Source organism: Bubalus kerabau, chromosome 10, assembly GCF_029407905.1.
Source record: "Bubalus kerabau isolate K-KA32 ecotype Philippines breed swamp buffalo chromosome 10, PCC_UOA_SB_1v2, whole genome shotgun sequence".
NCBI classification, from domain to species: Eukaryota; Metazoa; Chordata; class Mammalia; order Artiodactyla; family Bovidae; genus Bubalus; species Bubalus kerabau.
Window position 1 is genome coordinate 25,757,683 of NC_073633.1, and position 19,765 is coordinate 25,777,447.

Sequence of the window (19,765 nt, forward strand, 5' to 3'; positions counted from 1 at the left end):
AGGACATAAGAGCAGGTAGTACAAATGATCAAATGCTCAATTACTGGATGGTCAATACTGACCTGAAATTTCAAGCCATTTCAGAGGCAGACGAAGGCTCCATGAATATGGAAAGCTGTTTCTTTAACCTAAGATTATAAAAAAAGAGCATCTACATCAATCATGAACAAAATATCCTAGGAACATAAGTGAATGGTTCAATAAAACAGAGGTTTAAAAATTTAGAAACCCTGTAAGTAATGCAGCCTACAAAGGGAAGGGCGTGTGATGCAGTACCCAAGGACTTTTACTTAGAATATAAAATGGAGAAATCAGGTTATTAATATGACCAAGCAGCTAAACTAAAGGATAGTCAATGACTAGTTGTCCTAATGGAACCATCCAAAATAAGTTAGCTGAACATATTAAGTGGCCACAATTTGCTAGAGAAGACAATGTAAGCATTGCAGTTATCATTAAACATTACTTTTCATTTTTTGAGGGTACCCTGGAGTGGAGAAACCAAGAAAGGCTACCCAGACGCCAATGTAAGAATCTAATGCTGGTATGGGTAATTCATCTGTACATAAATGTTACCAGTCATTCTTTTATATTCCCAGGCTCAGTTAATTCACCTCTCAAATGCCAAACAAGACTGCATGATTTTCAGAAAACTCAAACTAAACACATAATGTTCCTGCTAGTTGTAATTTTAACTCCTGCTCCTTAATTTAGGTCGCAATTTCCCCTCCACACCACCAGCTTTTCCAGAAATTAGAATTAACAGCCATCTGGGATTTAAGAAAGGACAGGTAGATAAATAATCCATACACCCAAAAGGCCAAACATTTTTTATTTTCAAAAACAACTTTATTCATGACACATATTAAAAAAAAAACTCCCACCCCCTGGAAACGAGCTAAAAAAATAAACAAAATCCACCTCCCACCTCCCTGTTCCCACTTCCTCCCATACCCTCCAAATAAAAGGGAAAAAAAAGGCAAAGAAAAACAAAACAAAACAAAAACTGAAAAACAAAAAACACCCCAAAACCCCCCAAAACAAGGTAGTGCATTCCCCAAGGGGAAGGGGAATTTACACTGGAGCCGCTGGGAGCGGAACGGAGATCTTCCGGCTACAGAAACCTGCAAAGAAAGACACTCAAAACAGAAAAAGAAACACAAAAGGAAACAAAATAGATCACCAGGCAATCTGGAGGGGCAGGGAGCCAGAAAAGAGGGGCAGGGTGGGTGGTAGACCTGGCAGGACAGGAGCAGGCAGGAGGGGACTGTGAAAGTGAGGAAGATGGAGGGAAGGTAACAAGCAGAACAGTTTGGTGTCCTTCCAGAGCCCTGGGTAAAAAAACCCCTCCTACCACCCATGCCCACCTACCCTTGAGCAGCCCCCAAGGGGGCAAAGGGAAACAGGGAAACAGGGGAGCAGCTTGCGCGATTGAGACGTGTCCATGGCGAATCCCCAGAGTGAATGAGCAGCCCCCTGCCCCACTCCCTGGGCCTTCCCCTACTCCCCAAAGCCGGTCCCTCCTCAGCAGTTAGTTATGGGATTATCCCCCCTTCCACAGTATATCTTTTTTTTAAAAAATATTTTTTTTTTTTCCATCAAGGTCATCTTCTGTTTTTCTTTTTTTTTTTTTTAATTCTTTTTTTTTTTCCTTCTTTCCTCTTTTTTTCCTCTCTCTCCTCCTAATACACACTTTTTTTTAGTAAGGGGAATACCATGATGTCGCTCTAGCCCGGCCCCTGGAAGAAAGAAGGAGAGTTAGGTGTTAACATGATCACTAAAGAGTTCAGCACAAGCCCCTCCCCCGTGGGCCCTCGCCCCAGTTTCTGTGAAGGGAAGAGGGGAAAGAAGTTGCCAAGTCCTAAAACTGATCCCCACAATCCCAGAAACAGTGACACACCTGGCAAGTGGGAGGGGAAATTAACTGTTATTACTTCGCCAAACAGTGGCAATAAAAAAATAATCTGAGACACAGGGGCAAGAAAAAGGACTCCTTGTTTATCCAGTTTTCAGTTCTCCACAGCTCTTAAATGCAAGGCTCTCACCAACAGATCTTCCCTAATTCCTCCAGGGAGCAGAGAGGCAAATCTTGCGAAAAGCCAAGATCTATCCGCCTAATCCCTCTATTTAAATGTACAAAGATGGAAGTGCAGTAACAACATGGATGCCACACCAGGCCCAGCATGCGGGTTAACCTTGCAAAAGCCTGGCTAGTTATTAGAGTGTAACTATCCTGATCCTCCCACACCGCGTTCCAGGAGGATCAACTAGCCTCTGGCTTTCTTCAACCCTTCCCTATCTCTGGGAAAGGAAGCAAAGGTCCAAGCAGCACTTTCACTGCTCTGAGGCCCTGTTCTTCCCGGGCCTCCTGTGTAAACATTTTCACTGCCATCAACTTTCATGGAAAAAAAAAAAAAGGCTGGGAGAAGCAGCATCTCTCAGAACAGGGTGGAGAGATCCAGCCCTTATCACCAATTCCGGCTCCAGAAAAAAGATGAGACTGGCCGCCTGGCCTGCAACTACCTTCCTCACCCTGCACAGGCAGGAGACCAAGTCCCTGGAACCAAGGGGGAGGGTAAAGGAGGGAGGTTCCTCAGGTGAGGAGAAAAGGAAGGGTTCATGGGAGGCGGGGGAGAGGAGCAGCCCATCTATCCTGACCTGTAGACGCGACCCCGGGGCCTGCTGTTAAAACCACTGTAGAATCGAGAGCGGGAACTGTTGTAGTTGGTGGTTCGGGCACGGTATCGGGCTCGTGGGAAGCCTCGGTCTGTTGTGCTGATGCCTGGTCTGTTGGTTCGTTTAGGGATCACCTGAGAGTGACAAGCGCGACAGAAAGCCTTTGAGTAAACCCAGGGCGTTTACTGACAACCAGAACGATGGGATGGGGCTTACCTTGATCTGTCTTCCTCTAAATAAGGATTCATCTAAGGCCAGGGAAGTCCTCACTGACTCTTTGTCTGAGAACTCTATATACGCAAACCTGAAAAGAGTAACTGTCACTTTATCTGAGGTCAAAAACAGTAGCTCACAGATAAAATCCAGTTTGCAGGCATGCTTTGAGCACAATGTGTTCATATTTTTAACTACTTGTCCAAAACAATTCTTAATGGAATTCTTTAATCAAAATTTGCACCTACTCCTGGAAAATTATAAAATAGGATACAGAGGGCCCTGGATGTCCAAAGGGCAGAACAAGCTAAAGCCAAGCAGAAGCCGCCCCTCCATTCTAGTTCATGACCCCCACCCACACCCAGCCCTCATCTTTGTTACCTCTTGGGCCTCTGAAAGCAATTTTAAGTATAATCCCTGATACATAACATTAACGCCATATCTTAAAAAGATGAAGACTACTTACTTTAACGTACAGTTAACTTACTGCTCAATATAAAGCATGATTTACCTACTTTTTAACTGGGATTAAAATGACCTCAATTTCCCCACACTTACCCTTTAGGATGGCCACTAAATTTGTCACAGAGTATAGTAACGCGGTTGACTGAACCACAGCCATGAAAGTGTGCTTCTAGCTCTTCTGCTGTTGCACCATAGTCCACCTGTTGGGGGTACATTTCACAGGCAATAGGCAAACTCCCATCTCAACAGATACCCTGCCAAGCCTTTGGGCTGAGCCATCTTTGCGACCCCATGGACTGTAGCAAGCCAGACTCCTCTGTCCCTGAGAATCTCCAGCCAAGAATCCTGGAGTGGGTTGACATTTCCTTCTCAAGGGGATTTTCCCAACCCAGGGATAGAACCCACATCTTTTGAGGCAGCAGGACTCTTTATCACTAGTGCCACCTGGGAAGCCCCCCATATACACCAAAGCACATCAAATCTAGTTCTCTAAGGAACTCTTCTCCTTCCAACCCCACAGCTTCTGCTCATCACCATTAACTTTCACCTCATTCTAACCTTCCCTCCACTCCTTAAATCCACCACCTATCCTGGAAAGTTTCCATCAAGACTCCTATTAAATAATCTCCCAAACTAAGAGCTCCCCCAACCCCAATCAAGGGCCTCATACATACATTGCCAACATAGATGGAACGGGCATCAGCCTCCATCTTCTCCTCAATGGACATGATCACTGGGCCAGCTTTGAAGAAAAAATAATCAGAAAATAACCCTTGTTTTCTACTTGGGCAATATATGCACCACCACCACCGCCATCACCACCATTAGCAAAGGTAAAGATTTTGGTCTGTTCAGTTCCCTGCTGTACCCATTACCTAGAAAAGTCTAGCACATAGTAGGTGCTTATTAAATATTTTACAAGTTATGGAACAGATGAATACATTCTTAAATTCAAAGAAAACAGTACATGAATCCCCTCCTGCTCCCAAATCAAGTCCCTATTGTACCCTTGGTTGAAATGATTTGAAAAATGAACAAAATTAGGTGGGCTGAGACTGGACATTTCGAGATTAGAGGAGAAGCCCCCTGCAGCTGGACATTTTCTCTTAGAACTCCTAACTAAAGGGTCTCCGACTGAACGAAGAACTATTAGACTTGAAGGTCAAACACCAGCTGGCAACCTCCACAAAGAGTAGAGGAAGACTAAGAACAAAGAGCAACACATTTGTAACAAGGACAAAGGGAAGCACAAGACTACCATCACGAAAACATAGGCCTTGTTTCACAAAGGTCAGAGAAACGCACAATGGACTATGACCACGGCAACTGCCCAGTAATTGCTCAGACAAGAAGCTCCAAGGTTCCGAGTATCTAATTCCATATAAACCGTACTCTCATAACCCTTCCCATCCGAGGACCTGGGCTCCGCGTGCAACCGCCGGTTACTCACCATTGCCCGGAGGTGGACTCATATTCATCTGCTTCTCTACCTCGTTCTGTAGCTCCTTTAGCTTCTCAGCTTCTTCCTCCATCTCCCTAACTCGAGCTTTGATCGCTTCCAGCTCCTACAATGAGTGGGGAGGGTATGGAGAAGAGCTTAAGAGGAACCAACGCAGGGGCTCTGCCCTGCTCTCGATCCGCGCGCGGCCCCAGCCATGCTCGGCCATTTCCTTCGCTCCACGCGAGGGTCGTGAAGAAAAGAAAAGAAAAGAAAGCTACCTTTTCTAGTACAACACTAGGCACCCATGACGCCGAAGTCAACCCGGCTGGGCCCCTTCTGGCGGTCGAGGCTGCGTCCCCGGCCCGGCCCCAGCCACGTTATTCCCCGCCCACCCCCACCCCCCTCCCGCCTCTCGCTCGCCCGAGCTCTGTGCCTCCCGTGACCCGGCCGGTCGCCGGCCTCCTCGCTAGCCCTCTTTCCCTCACCGGGTCCTCAATGGCGCCGTCCCCCGGGTCACCCTCGACCAGTCCCGACTCCTCCTCCTCCTCCTGGTTGCCGGGGGCTCCCGAGCCAGGCCCAGGGCCCGGAGCTCCCGGGGGGGCGCGGGGCCGGGGCGGCTCCTCTTCGGGCTCGGGCTCCGGCTCGGGCTCCAGCAGCAGCTCCTCAGGCTCCAGTTCCTCAGACTCCAAGCCGTTCCCGTAGTCCCCTGCGCCCCCCGGGGCCCCCTCCCCGGCCTCCCCACCGGCCCCGGGCACAAGATGGCGCCGCCGCCCCGGCCCGGAGCCCCGACCGCCCGCAGCCCCCGCTGCTGCTGCCGCCGCCGCCGCCGCCGCCATCGCCGCTCAGACTGGGGCCCGCCGCCCAGCGATTGGAGAGCTGCGCCGGCTTCGCCGAGGATTCATTAGTCAAGCAGCCTGCCCGTCACCACGAGCTAGGGCTCCATTGGGGGATATTACTTGGCAATCAAATAAGACCCCACCCCTAAGGCGGGGAATTGCGCCAAATTCTCAAATCCCGGTAGGGGAAGTCGGTCTGTCAATCAACACACGTCCCACCTCCTCTCAAGTCCTTAGGTAACAATAACGCCAAGCTGTGACGACGTTACTGCTTCTCCCCCGCCTAAGGGCGGATCTGCGAAGTATAACGCTCGGTGATTGGCCGCTGGCAAGGCGACGGGAAAGGAACAGTCTTCCGATCGCCTCGCCGAAGTGGCCCAGTCTCAGATGCCAATTGGCTCGCGAGATTCGAAGAGCTGACACCTATTTCGCGACAGGTGAACCTTGCCCCCAAACGGACTGCTGGGCTCCCATCGAGGGAAACCCGAGGTCACATGACTAGTCTTTAGGAGGTCGCCATCTTGATGCTGCTGGTTGCCAGCTAGTGAGCTCTTGGAAGGTAGAGGCCGGAAACTGCGGCGATTTCTGGAAACCGGTCTTTTATCAGGAATGCACCAGTAGATGGGCTGTTGCAGCAGAGGGTTCTGAACGGCGCTGTCCAGAACGGAGTTTACCTTTCCTACCTAGGTTATTGGCACCACTATCTATCCACCATCCGTCAGGTCTCCCCAAACCAGAAAGCAGGGAGTAATCCTCACTCCAGTACCAGTCATGAGTCCTCTATGTGCTGTCATTCTGCACAGGCATACTTTCCAAGCATTCTGTTCATGCCCCAGTTTCAGCCTGTTCTCTTATTTACAGCCCCTTAATGGATCAGCTTCCAATGGGTCACGACCCCAGTTCACACCAGATAAAATCTCAAAACTCTTTAGCTAGATCTTAGACAACTCCAGAACAGGCTACTTCGTGAATGTTATTTCCACGCTTCTCATTCCAGTGGGTGTATCTGTACCCAGGTCTGTGCCTCTGCATATGCAGTCCCTCTTCAACCAGAGCAAGCCTCATCATCACCTCCCCTGCGAAGCCTTTCACTAGCCTCCCCTCCTCTATCATCATAAGCGGGCCTACCTCCTCTGAACAGTTAATCATTTTGTGCAGCCTTTCCTAGCTAGTGCTTGTGAGAGCTTGGAGATGAAAGGCTGGTCTCTAATTATATTTGCATCTCCACCTTAGGGCAATATGCCTAGCACATAGTAAGTGTCCAGATAAATGTTTGTTGACCAGAAGATACATTGACGGGAGCTGGGTGTCACCTTTCATTTACCACGCTTTCCGAGACTTCAGACCCTGGTTCAGACCCCAGAGGAATTCCACCACACCATTGCACTCTCAGATACCAATGAAATCTAGCCCTGCAAGACAGGGTTGCCATAGTTTAGTGGTGCTCCTATACATTTATTAAAAAGGAAGGAATGGCAGTGCTAAGTTGGCAAGAGGGATAGTTATAGCCAGACCAAGCTACAGTTTGAAAGCCAGATTCACCTGAGCCTAACCAAATAGTTACTGAAACAACCTGGAAGGATGTGCATAGCTTGGTAGGGGGTTTTGGATAAGAGGAGATTTCTGTTAGCAAACCAAAAAGTCAGAGCTTCACAGTATACCCCACTCTTCCCCTCACCCTCAATTCCCCCCCCCCCCTCCACACACACACAGATCCTTACCTCAGGAACAGGAGAACTTGGAGCAGGGTCACAGTTGCTTAAAATTTCACCGAAAAATACTTCATGAACCATCTCAGCTTCACTGGTCTGGGAGAACTAAGTTTAGCACCAAAGACAAGCTCTAAAAAACTGAGTTGGCTGGAAGAAAAATCTTTTCTACTGATTTTAACCAAGTCAAGACTTGGATGTTCATTGGTACCTAGTTTAAGAAAGCCAATTAAGGGAAATGGGATTTTTAAAATAATGCCTTTAAATCCAATTTTGTTAAGCACTTGATTTTGTAACAGGCACCATCCTAGACTCCTTGTTATGTTATCTCATTGGATTCTCAAAACAACATTATGAAGTAAGGAATCACAAAACCATAATATTTTTTAGGGATGAGAAAAGAATGAAGTAATTTGTCCAAGTCACGGAACTAATTAGAAGTGAGCAGGGAATTCAAAACCAGATTTAAAAGCTCAGATCAAAATTACTATAAGGTCTGTTTTAATATACAAAGAGAACATTATGTACGATGTTGAAGTTGGAAAAAGACTAAATTCCAAATTAGACAAATGTTTAGGCAACCTATAATTACATCATAAGATTATGCATTGGTTTTTTAAAAAAAGGTTTACACTGTGATAACCTGCAAAAATTTTTGTTAGGCCAAAAAGTAGAATGTAAAATTGTATATAAAATGTGATTAAAGCTATGTATACCTGGTTTAAAAAAAAAACAAAACAACTTGGGCATTGAGGGGAAAAATGAATAAGAACCAAGACAATCTTTTCTATGGCAATATGCAACATATTTTTAAAATACTGAAATTTTTAACCCAGTAATTGTGTTTCTTCTAATCTGTTCTAAAGAAATAATCTAAAACCTAGATAAAAATTTGAGAACAATGATGTTCATCAAAGTGAAAAAAAATATAAACTTGATTGTCCAAGTGGGCATTTTTCAGGAAAATTATTATACAAGCATATATTGTAATTTTATAAAGTCATTATGTCTTCAAAACGTGTAATGACAAGGAAAATGCTCGCAATATAATGGTAAGCAGAACGGCAGTATACAAAATTATGTATACAGTATGATCACAAAATATAAGCAGAGACAACAGAAAAGAAATATACCAAAATGTTAACAGTGATCCTCTCTGGATAGTAGGATTATGATTGATCTTCTTTATAATTTCCCATGTTCTATGATTTTTCCATAATTATCAAGTATTATTTTTATTTAAAATTTAAAAAACACTCCAACTTCCCAACTTACTCAATAAACATTTACTTTTACAAACACATTTTTTAAAGATATTTGAATGGTGATTTTTTTTTTTTTTTTCATTTTTTTTTTCTGAATGGTGATTTGTAAGATACTTTCCTATTAGGCTGTAAACTGTAGAAGGCAGGGGCACCTTCTTAATTATCTTTGCATTGCCACTGGCTATCACTGTGCTCAATAGGTGCTAACTGAATGGATGATCTTCTGTAATAATCTTTTTAATATATATTTAATTGGAGGATAATTGCTTTACATGTAATAATCTTATATCCTATATTTGTTGATGCATAGAGAACATCAAAGGGATGTTATCCTCTGTGAATGAATTTTTTAAAAATTGGCATGTAATGATACAAGGTTCACCCATTATAAATTTACTTTTCCTTCAGTGGAAGTGAAAGTGTTAGTTGCTCAATCCTGTCCTACTCTTTGCGGCCCCATGGTCTGTCCATGGAATTCTCTAGGCAAGAATATTGGAGTGGGTTGCCATTCCCTTCTCCAGGGGATCTTCCTGACCCAGGGATCAAACCAGGGTCTCCTGGTTTGATTGCAGGAGATTCTTTACCTCCTGAGCTACTAGAGAAGCCCCCTTTCCTTCAGTAATAACCTGTAAACAGAAGGCCATGGAGTTTCAGAACTATAACTCAGTGATGTTGTGCCCTAGAAGGAGGAAAAATGCGTTAAGGAAAGTAAAGGAAAATGGAAATGGTCAGTCTAGTTGAGAAAAGGAGAATTAAATCTGTAAAAATGGATGAGGGCATGTCCAGTTCTGTCCAGAAGGGAAAAGTTTTCTCACTAAACATATAAATACTTAGGTTCCTAATATAGTTTCATCCCTATTTTTAACTCCTGCTTTGAAAATTTTACCTTGACTGCTGCAATAATTCCCTCTAATCTATAGGTACATTGTTTAATATGGTAGCCACCAGTCACACATGGTTACTCTGAGCACTTAAAATGTGAAATGGTCTGAATTGAGATGTACTGCAACTGTCAGATAATACACTGAATTTCAAGGACTCAGGATGAAAAAGTGACTAAAATGACTTAATAACTGTTCAACATTAATTACAGATTGAAATTATAGTAGTCTTTATATACTGGGTGTAAAAAATACTATTAAAATTAGTTTTACCTGTTTCTTTTAGCTTTTTTTAATGAGGCTACTAAAAAATGTAAAATACCTATGTGGCTTGCATTCTGTTTCTATTGGACAGTGTTGACACAGAATCTTGGAGCCTTGATCATTTACTTACCTCTGTTTTGAGTCCATTCCAATTATTTTCTAATGCAGAGTCTGCCCTGGCCTACCTTAACTCCCTAGGTCCAACCTTGAGGGGAAGTGGGGTTGCCATTAGTGAGAAGGAACCTCTGTTGGGCTGCTTAATCTCCATTCTGCTAGGTTAACTTTTAGAAAACTTTGTGCCCTGAAAACCTTGTTTTAATATGCTGTACCTTATGAAATGTGTTCCTTATCAAAATTTCCAAAAATACTGATAGCAAAAAAAATAAAATTACCCATAAAATCCACTATCCAGAGATAATCACTGATATTTTGGCATATACCCTTCCTCAAACTTTCAATACACAAATAGATATAGAGGTATATATATGTATGTGTGTGTATACATATTTTTTTAGCAAAATGGGATCATACTGTATATATTGTTTTCTACTCTATTTTCTGTTTTACCTAATAAGATACAGAAATATTCTTCCATGTCAATAAAAATATTTTTCCAATTTCATTTTTCATGACTTTATTCAGAAGTTACCTTAGAAATGAGGACTTTGCTGATCACTCTATTTATCATTGAAACCTATACATACACCTTCCCAATCCTACCCTAATGAATTATTTTTTCTCCATAGCATTTGCCCCTAACATGAAATGTTATGTTAGTTAATGCTGTGAAATTTATTTATTTATGTAGGTAGATAGTTATTTAGCTTTATATGTTTTCATTACTAGAATACAAGTAACATGAAGGCAGAAATTTGTGCCAGTTCGTTCACTTCTCTAGCTCGGTGCCTAAAACTGTCTTCGGCACACAGAGGATGCTTGAGTGTTTGCTGAATGAATGAATGGATTAATAAAAAACTATATCATATTCCATTATATTATCTGTTTTGGTTGATTTTTAAAATATTGTTATTTTATTTACATCTCACCTGTAACCACATTTAAGACAGCTTTTAAAGTTTTCAAAGGATCTGCTTTCAACTAAAAACAGAATATCTATAATCCATCCATTTGTTAGAAAGTATAACTAAATGTTGCCCAATTTTCATCAGAAGTGGCATTTGGAGAAATAACATTCACAGAGAACTGTGTGAAGAATAAACCATCCATCTGTCCATCTAGATAGTCTAAAATGGAGCCCTATTTTAAACTATGGCATCAGAGCATATTTGGGCTAAACTGTGGTGATTCTGATAGAACAAGCTCAGGACCTACTGAATCCCCCTCTGGTGTTTCTGCAGGCAACGGGAGTGTAAAACTCAGCATCGTACTGCTATTAGGCGTTTTAGATGGTGATGTCCACTAATGGCACTCAGTGTCTTCTCAGAAGAGCCACAAAACTTTTTGCTACCTTGAGGAACTGAAAAGTTTTATAAATCCTAAAAGGGATGTGAATCTCATTGTTCACCAATTTACCTTAGCTGCCAAGAAGCTCAGAGTTGAATTCATAGCCCACTTTTAGTATTTGGCAATACTGCTTATAGAATGCTTTTCTGTGTTAATTTTCCTTTTGCTGTCATTTTATTGTAATATTTCAATTTTCCCTTTACCCTTACTTCAAAAAACTATATTTTCCTATTGTTTTGTCTTTTGTATTATAGTAAAATATTACAAATGCTTTTTGGAATTAGGCAAATTATAAACCAATCAAACCACAGTAGGAATAAATACACTAGCTAATATAGCCTGGTAATAGGAACTGTTAGGACCATCTAATTCCCTTTTCCCAAAAGGCATGCTCACTAAGCCACTCCCTGATTTTAATGGCTTGTCCTGTACATTTTTCAACATAGAATAGAAATGCAACAGTGCATTCCTCTAAGCAGTGTATTTCTCACTGCAATTTAACACATAAACCAAATACCATGTTATTGCATTGGATTATAGAAAAACTAGAAACTCCCACTTGTAATTTCAAATTAAGATAGTATTCTTGTTAGACATGACTTTGATATGGTCCTAGACTAGAAGTACAGAGGGATGGGCTAAACAATTCTATAGATCCCATCCAGTTTAGCAGTTCACATTAAAACGGCTGAAACCAAATATCTAAGGGGACCAGGAAAGTAAACAAGGGCTCCATTTTTGCCAGACTTAAGTCTGAAGAGGTAGCAGGATATTCAGAAATGTTCATCATCACACACTTCTGATCAGGGGCTAAACCACAACTGGGGACTTGATTCCATCATAAAGATTTTTGATAGGTTTTCTTTGTTTCGTTTTGGGTTTTGTTGTGGCTATCCCAAAGCACCATATACACACACCCTCTCAAGGCTTGGGTTGGCACAGATGCAGTTCTTGGCTTTGGCATTTGGCCGAGATGGGGTGGAGGAACAACTCTGATTTTCTTTTGGCCCTGCTTTCAGGATCTGAGTTTCCTGTCCTGGGATCAAATTCAGGCACTTAGGCAGTGAAAGTATGGAGTACTAACCACTGGACTGCCAGGGAATTTCTTCTTTTTTTTTTTTTAATTTTTTATCTCAATATTTTCCCAAATCCCTATTAATCTAATTCTTGGCCTTAACAAGGTCATGATGAAATGATTAGATCAAGAAATGTCCTGACCGAAGGCTATACAGTATAGAAGTCACAAACCCTGCTCAGTCCTTCTCATTAAACTTCTGGGCTTTATTTATTTTTTTAATACGACCATTACATATTACACAAAAATAAAAGTCAAATGAACTTGGTATTTATAAATTATTAAATAAAAATACAGGAATATATATTTATATTTATAGAGCTTTTCTTCTCTTCTAAACTAACCAAATCTGTTCTCCCGCCGCTTTATGATTTTAAAAAAGTAAAATAGTGTATGCCCCAGGATAAGTGGGGAGTGGGGTTAATAAGTGCAGGACCTAGCTGCCCTACTTCTGCTCCTTCCTTGGCCTAAGCAAAGTCCATATTTGTCCCTTTGGGCTCTGGAGAGCAAGAAACACCCTCTCCACCTAGTTAATCTCTGAAAAATGGCAATAAGATTTATTTCCCTTATTTTTTAAAAAATGAAATGGATTTAAAAATTGGGAGCCATACTCAGCCATCTTGGCCAAGAGCTAATCCCAAGGAACTATATGGCTCTAAAAGAGAGTCTCTAGTTTTCCCTGACAGAAGAGTCTCTGGGGTTTCCATTCCCTCTCAGGCTAAGAAGGGCAGGACATGTCAAAACTGCCCTCTGTGGTCCCATCCAAGCTATACCTCTGGAAATCCAGCCCACGCCCTTTTCCCTTTCAGAAAACAGCCTCTCCTTCCACCCAGGTGTGAAGGCCTCCAAGCAGGGCTTTTTGGTAACTGACCATGGTCCCTGCCTCCCCTGTTTGCTACAGGCTCCAGGAAAACTACAAGGGCTAGACGTTCTGTGGTAGGGGGACGGGGGAAGTCTGCCCCAAACCTGGGGGAGCACAGGCTCCAATTTGGATGGTCTAGTCAGTGGTTTTCCAACTTTCTTCTTTTTTCAGCAGCAAACCCCTTAATGCAAATAAAATCTTACCCTGAACCCCGATATGTAAGACAGCTACAGGGGAGCTGTTCTGTTTGAGGGCAAGTCGCCTAGCCTGCTCAGCACCCCAGCTTCGTCTCCCCCAAGGACTCCTGAGGCAACCCCTAGGAAACTTCAGGGTCCTGCCAAGCAGGTGGAAAACCAATGGCCTAGTTTGACCTGAGCAAGTCAGAGACCCCCCAACACACACCCCAAAACTGCCTGCCACAGACCAGCTCTGATGCCTGGTACCAGCATACTCACAACAGACCAAGTGGCCCATGCAGTCCACCACCTCCCCTATAAATATCATTAAAAAGTGCAGCCCTCCTCAAAAGCAAAAGTCTGAGCTAAACACCTGAGGCCAATTTTGGTCCCACGTTTTCGTGAGTACAACTGTGTCGCCACATTCTAGGGCCAGTGAAAATCTCCAAGAGTCAACCATGGTCTAGCTAAGCAGGTCAGTGCTCAGGATCAAGGGCAGGGTTCTAGAGCACTGTGTCAGAAGAAGTCAGCATTGGAAAGCAGCAATTTTAGCACCTTGGAAAGTGCAGCAGTGAGGTCTGGCTCAGGACATGCATCTGGAGTGAACTCAACCATGTCTTTCTCAAAAGAAAAAGCCGTCATCTGAATCTGTTCTAGAGGACTGTGCGCTCTGAAGTTAACGTCCTCAGACTCTGAGGTACAGACAAGTAACACCCATGCAAACAGTGTGGCTTCCAAGAAGATATCAATGCTTCTAGGTCATGGCAGGTACTCTGGAACCCAGACACCTGGCCTTTAATGAAGCAGCACCACTGCCCACCACATGGACCAGGCCAGCCACAGAGTTTACACGTCACCCTCACACGCATGGTGTTCAGAGCTGGAATGTTCCTCTCAAGGCATCCACAGTCGTTCCGAGACACAGTGCAGGACCAGACTGTATTCCAGGTCTGCATTTACGTCCACACACTCAAAAGGAAAATTAGTTAAAAGCCCCAATTTAGAGTTTAAGTTTGGATACAGAAGGTCCCAGAGATATAGGGAACCCTTTAGGCACCAAGGTGCCCCAGTGGGAGAGGAGGGCAGGGGCAGCTCCAGCTCCCAAAGCCCCCACCCACCGCAGGCTCCACAGCCCTGCCTTTCTGTCAGAGCCCAGGAGGCAGCAGCAAGGGTGTTGATGCACAAGGAAGGGGGATGATGAAGGAACAAGGTCAGCTATAGAACTGCTCTTCTCTCCAAAGCCCTGCTGACAACTTTCTGCAAAAAAGCGGCCAGAGCCCTCAGCCTGGATACAGTGTTTCTCCCTCAGCCTTGAGGCAGCAAGACAAGGGGGAGAGGGAGGCGAAGGTTGGGAGAAGGGACAGAGAGCTGCCCTTGTTCTCACCACTGCTAGAGGGAGTGAATGTTTTCTCTTCAAGGAATCTCACCGCCACCAGATTAGACAAGCAGCCCAGCATGCACACTCATGTCTCAGCAGCCCTCAGTCACAGCATTTCTTCCTAGCCCCTGAGAACCCCGAGCTCCCGTTCCAAAGGGATGTGCCTTCTGTATTTGCCCCAAATCCCACTCATTGAATGGAGATGCCAACCCCCTCTGCAAGTCCACCTCCCTCAGGGCAGCAAATCAAGCTCCAGGCAGAGTTTCGTGTGCCTATACCTACAGGCATGATCCTTCCCACCTCCCCCAAGCCCTGGAATGACTCCATCTCCTGACTTTCCAAATACATTCCACAATGTCTCCAGCTCACTCTTTCAACAGCCTGCTTGGCACACTCAGCTCCCTCACACGCCACCTTTCCCCTTCCAATTCCCGTTTCATGCCCATTCTTTTCCCCACTTCTTCCAAGGGCATTCCTCCACTCTGCTCCTGCTCTCCTGCCCCCCAGCCACACCTCACCCCACCTGGCCCTGGACTTTCTCACTTGCTAGCAAAAAAGGCCCCTACGGTTACCAGGGCCCCCAGTGCCACGGCCCCCGTCAGCACTGTCCTCACTGAAGCCCAGTTCCCCTCCCGCAGACGCCGCGCCTCCTCCAGGGCCCCGTCCCCGTATAGAGCTGTGAACTCCGCCTGTGGGAGAGAAGGGAAGCAGGAGAGAAAGAAGGAGAAAGGGAGATCAGGAGGGGGAAGAATGGAGAAAAGACGAGAGGAAGAGCTCCAGTTCCGTCCACTGCAAGCACCACCCCACCCCCAGCCCCTCGGATCCCCCATGAGCACCTGGCTCATTTGCCCTTCTCTACCTCAGGTGAATCCCATCTAAAATTTCCCTGGCCAAAAATTCTGCTCAGAACTGGCATCCTTTGTCAAGGCTTGTCTGGCCCACCCATCCTTGATCCCTGACCCTGCCCATGCCATGTACTCAGATGTGAAAAATTTGTGATGGTTGGATGCCATTTCTGTGCAGGCACTACCTGGCTACTGTGTGTTCTGTCCTCTGCTTTGGATCATGAGCCCACCGAATGATGAATGCATGGCAGCCCTGGAGTGCAGGGTTCAGAGATGCCCATAGTGAGGGCACCTGATTCCACCCAAACAGGCAGACTTGGCCCCCATGCCTCATTCCTAGCACAGCTGCCCCCCAGCTCCAGCCAGAGCCCCCCGTCTTCCCCCTGGAAACCAACTTTTCGGAGGGATGTGCAGAGCAGCAATCGAGAAGGTTCTTACCCAGCCCCCACTGCTGTGGATCCAGTCAGCCAGCCGCGTCTCCAGGTAGGCCACCATCCACTCCTGCACTTGTCCCACAAGTGGCTCCATCTCCTTGTTGACACTCTCAGCACACAACGCGGCTCCAAAGACAAAGAAGGCCACAAGGCGGCCCCAGTTGGGGCCCCCTTGGAAGAGTTCATCAGAGACCTGGGTGAAGCGTTGCTGGGCCGAGCCCGGGGTCACATGCAGCTGAGCTGCCAGATCGGAGAAGGTGCGCCGGAAGCGGGTCTCGAACTCATCTCCAGCTGCCCGCATGGCTTGGTGTAGCGGGTCAGCTGCTGGGCCCTCCCCGGGGCCAGCTCCACAAACATACCCCTTCTGCCTCAGCTTATAGCCCACAAAGTCTGCCACTAGAGCCCGTGTGTCTGGGGCCGAGGCTGGGGTCGCCATCCGGGCGGCTGTTGGAGTCAAACATAAAAGACTGGCATGAATATAGGGTCAGAGGCCTAGAAGGAGGTATTTCAGGTTTGGCCAGCCCATGAGACAGGCAGGGAGGTGAGGGGAAATCTCAGAGACCTCTGGGCCGGGAGGGGTAAGAACAAGAAAATTAAGCCATGGCGAGGGGCCCCACGGCCAGAGGGGCTGGCCCTTAAATTCGTAATATGCCAAATTCAATATAAAACAAGTAAATTTCATCTAAAATACTTCAGATTCTTTCCATAACAAGACAACAGCAGCTCTATGACACCCCTACAACCCCTCCCCCTCCAGTACACACCTTTTTGGCTAGAGGAAGGGGCTTGGGGCCTCCCCAGGGGCAAGATGCGAAGATGCTGGCAGAGACACAAGATGGGGGAGGAGACAGGGGCCGAAGGGAAAGGAGGAGAACCAAAGGATTGCCTGGGACAGAGAAGGAAGGGGACACTCACCCAGCCTGGATGGCAGCTCTTAGGACCCAGCACTGGTGGCAAGGAGCCCCCAGCTGGGGCCTTTCATCCTCCTGCCCAGCCTGGAGCCCTGGGAAGGGGAGGGGAGATCAGAGCTAGGTGGGGAAGACTAGGAATCAGGGTCTGGGCTGAGAAGGGCTGGGGTTGCAGCTCCCGGGACCAGGCCCCTGCCCCCAACGCTCTACCAGCTGTGTGGCCGAATCCATGTTTAATGACTGTCCTCCCGGGAAACCCAGGGCCAAGGGCTTCCTGCCGACACCATCTCTGCTCCCGGCTCCCCTCAGTGCAGCCCAGAGGCCCAGCTCCTCCCTCACCCCCACCCTCAGCCGGGCTCCAACCCCGCCTGCCTGCCAGGTTAGGGATCTCACGGGTCAGGCCGCTGCCGGGATCCGGCTGTTTCCTGGTGCAGGAGCTGGGAGGGAGGGAGACAGGGAGGAAGGGAGGGAAGGAAGGAGGGAGGAGAAAGGGGGGGCGGGAGGGAGGGCCTGGCGCCGGGTGATGATGGGGCCCAGAGATGCGTCCAGAGAGAGGGGCGGGGCTGGGACGCAGGCTTGGGAAGAGCCACAACTCAGGAAGGGAGAGGGCCGCTGGAGGCCAGGAAGAACAGGGCCAGGAGGGCATCGAGGGCCAGGCAGGGCTTCTGACCCTGGAGGCTGTGAAGAGAAGCCGGCTGGGCCTCATGAAACCTTGGAGCAAATTCAGCATTTCCAGAAGGTCTCTGACGTTCCATGCACTTGTTGAACTCTTCCAGCCCTGGAGTGGGTGCCCAGAAAAGAGAACAGTTCCCATACTGGTGGGAACTGCCTGCCAGGCGCCTTACCCCGTGGGACTGGCAGACGTGACACAGACAGCAGACACTTCCTCATCTCTCCAGGACCTTTAACCCAGTGGCCTCTGTGTGAGCTGGGGCTTTAGCCAAGCATCGGGGAGCCAAGACTCGGATACGCAAGCAGTTTCTGCAGGTAACTTTTCTTCATCTTCTTTCTTCCTTTTTAAATAATCAGATTGGTTTTCTTTTTAATTCTTTCTACCCAGTGCATGAACTTACTCTCATTATGAAAAAGTCAAATAATATAGAAGTGTAGAGAAAAAAACACCAGTCCTCAGTCCCTCTGCTGCTCCCAAAATCCCACTTCCCTCCTGCAAGTTGCTAATGTGAAGGTTGACGTTTATCCTTTCAGATTACATATACGTACACACATACATGAATGTCTATTATTTATACCAGGCAGTATGTTTACACAGGGTGTGAAGCCACCTGACTACAGCCGATCCACACGAGGGCACCCTCAGGCATTCTGGCTGGGGCCCACCGACTCTTACAGCTGGCACATAGTACAGCTCCATTTGGAGGACTCTCCAACCAGACCAAAAGAGGTAACCCAATTCTCCTTCCCTGCTGGTTCCTTTGCTTCTACCTCCAGTCCAAGCCTTGGTATTCCCATCTGCCCCAAACTAAAGAAGAAAGGTCTTTTTTGCAACGATGGTAAAAACTAACACATTTTGAAGACTTATTTAGGTATTAAATGCTTTTTTACATGCTTAATATTTTATCCTCACATTGGTCCTTATGTTGTGTTATTCTCATTCTATGGATGAGTAAAGTGAGGCTTGGAGATGTTAAGTAATTTTCCCAAAGCCACATACTGAGAAGATAGGCCTCAACCTAATTGTGATTTGAACGTTTGTCTTAACTTTAACATTGTACTGCTTCAAGGTCCCTCTTTGCTTCTGGTAATCAATGTTGTTATCATGCCGTTTATGAGGCCAAGCCAAATCCACACCATTTACAAACCCAAACTCAGTGCTCCCCAATATTCTGAACCTAGCATCTATTTCACTCCTTTATGACTGTATCCTTTCAACCATCTGCATTTCTTCTTTGCTCTTGGGATAGTCATTCCAGATGCCATCAGCAAGGTTGCTTCCTTTTTTAGAGAATAATCTAGTCCTTCATTTGCAGTCTTGATTTCTTCTAAGATGTTTACTTGAAATAAAAACACTTTTAAGTCTCAGGATCCAAACAGATTTCTCTCTGCCTGCCCATTCATTTATAAGCTCGGTGAGAGCAGGCACTGAATCGTACTCACTTTTATGTCCTCATGGCCTAATAGACCTTCAGTAAATGTTGACTGAAGAAATCACTCGATGCCTCTGGCCAGTTATTGAGCAGGCCCAGTCAGATGTTTGAAGATCATTGCAGTGGCTACTTAAGAAACAAAGACTGCTGGACCAACACAAATTACACCAGGTCCAAGGCTGTGTGCCTCAAGGATCTTCTCAGACCAACACCACAGAGCCAAGGAATACCAGCTGAGACAACAGAGCTCTTCTCAGAAAACCCTGGGCCATGTAGGCTGACACTGAACCTTATCTGTTCCGTCAGTGACATATGGCACCAGAGCAAGGAAGACAGTTTTAAACTGCTTTACTATAGCACAAATTACTGTAGCATTATTTCATACCCTAAAATATGAAAAGAACGTGTTTTCTGTGGATTACATATGTATGTGTAAAAGAAGAAAATAAAACTCAGTATATCACTTTAAAAATGGGTCCTGGTTAAATAGCATTGCTATGCTTAATACTGGAGTTAAAATGCCAACAGAAATAAATTGTTTAATAAACAGTATATGACACAGTGAGGCCGCACAGTAAAAAAAAACAACAAAAAAAAAAACAGTATATGTCTCACTATTTATTTCCAACTTAGTCATTTGTAATTTTACAGTTAAACTCCCTTGTTACTCTAGAGATTCCATTTCTACTCTAACATTCCATATTTCAGTGCTTGGATAAAGTTAATTATTACCATGAAATGTTTTAATCCACTAAATATAATTAAGGG

At 45.6% G+C, this 19,765-nt stretch overlaps 1 protein-coding gene and 1 long non-coding RNA gene across 5 annotated transcripts; one reads left to right on the plus strand and one right to left on the minus strand.

The window, feature by feature from the left end:
• Nucleotides 1–815: 815 nt before the first annotated feature.
• LOC129621058 (bcl-2-like protein 2) lies at nt 816–17,377 on the minus strand. 4 transcript variants are annotated; one of them, XM_055537040.1, is made up of 9 exons: nt 16,900–16,976; nt 15,989–16,428; nt 7,353–7,448; nt 4,805–4,919; nt 4,029–4,096; nt 3,448–3,554; nt 2,893–2,980; nt 2,659–2,810; nt 816–1,739 (listed from the first exon to the last, which is right to left on the minus strand). In XM_055537040.1, exons 2-9 carry the CDS (start codon nt 16,418–16,420, stop codon nt 1,700–1,702), a joined length of 1,098 nt encoding a protein of 365 aa, XP_055393015.1. In that variant the 5' UTR covers nt 16,421–16,428; nt 16,900–16,976; the 3' UTR covers nt 816–1,699. The 4 variants fall into 4 exon arrangements, with proteins under 4 accessions (XP_055393015.1, XP_055393012.1, XP_055393013.1 ...); XM_055537037.1 differs by lacking the exons at nt 7,353–7,448; nt 15,989–16,428; nt 16,900–16,976 and adding an exon at nt 5,281–5,646; XM_055537038.1 differs by lacking the exons at nt 816–1,739; nt 2,659–2,810; nt 2,893–2,980; ... (2 more) ...; nt 4,805–4,919; nt 7,353–7,448 and adding exons at nt 12,473–15,394; nt 17,286–17,377 and having other exon boundaries at nt 16,900–16,987.
• A 94-nt stretch (nt 17,378–17,471) lies between these two features.
• LOC129621064 (uncharacterized) lies at nt 17,472–19,552 on the plus strand. Its single transcript, XR_008698998.1, has 3 exons — nt 17,472–17,879; nt 18,163–18,294; nt 19,032–19,552. It is a non-coding gene; the product is annotated as an uncharacterized LOC129621064 (long non-coding RNA).
• Nucleotides 19,553–19,765: the final 213 nt, after the last annotated feature.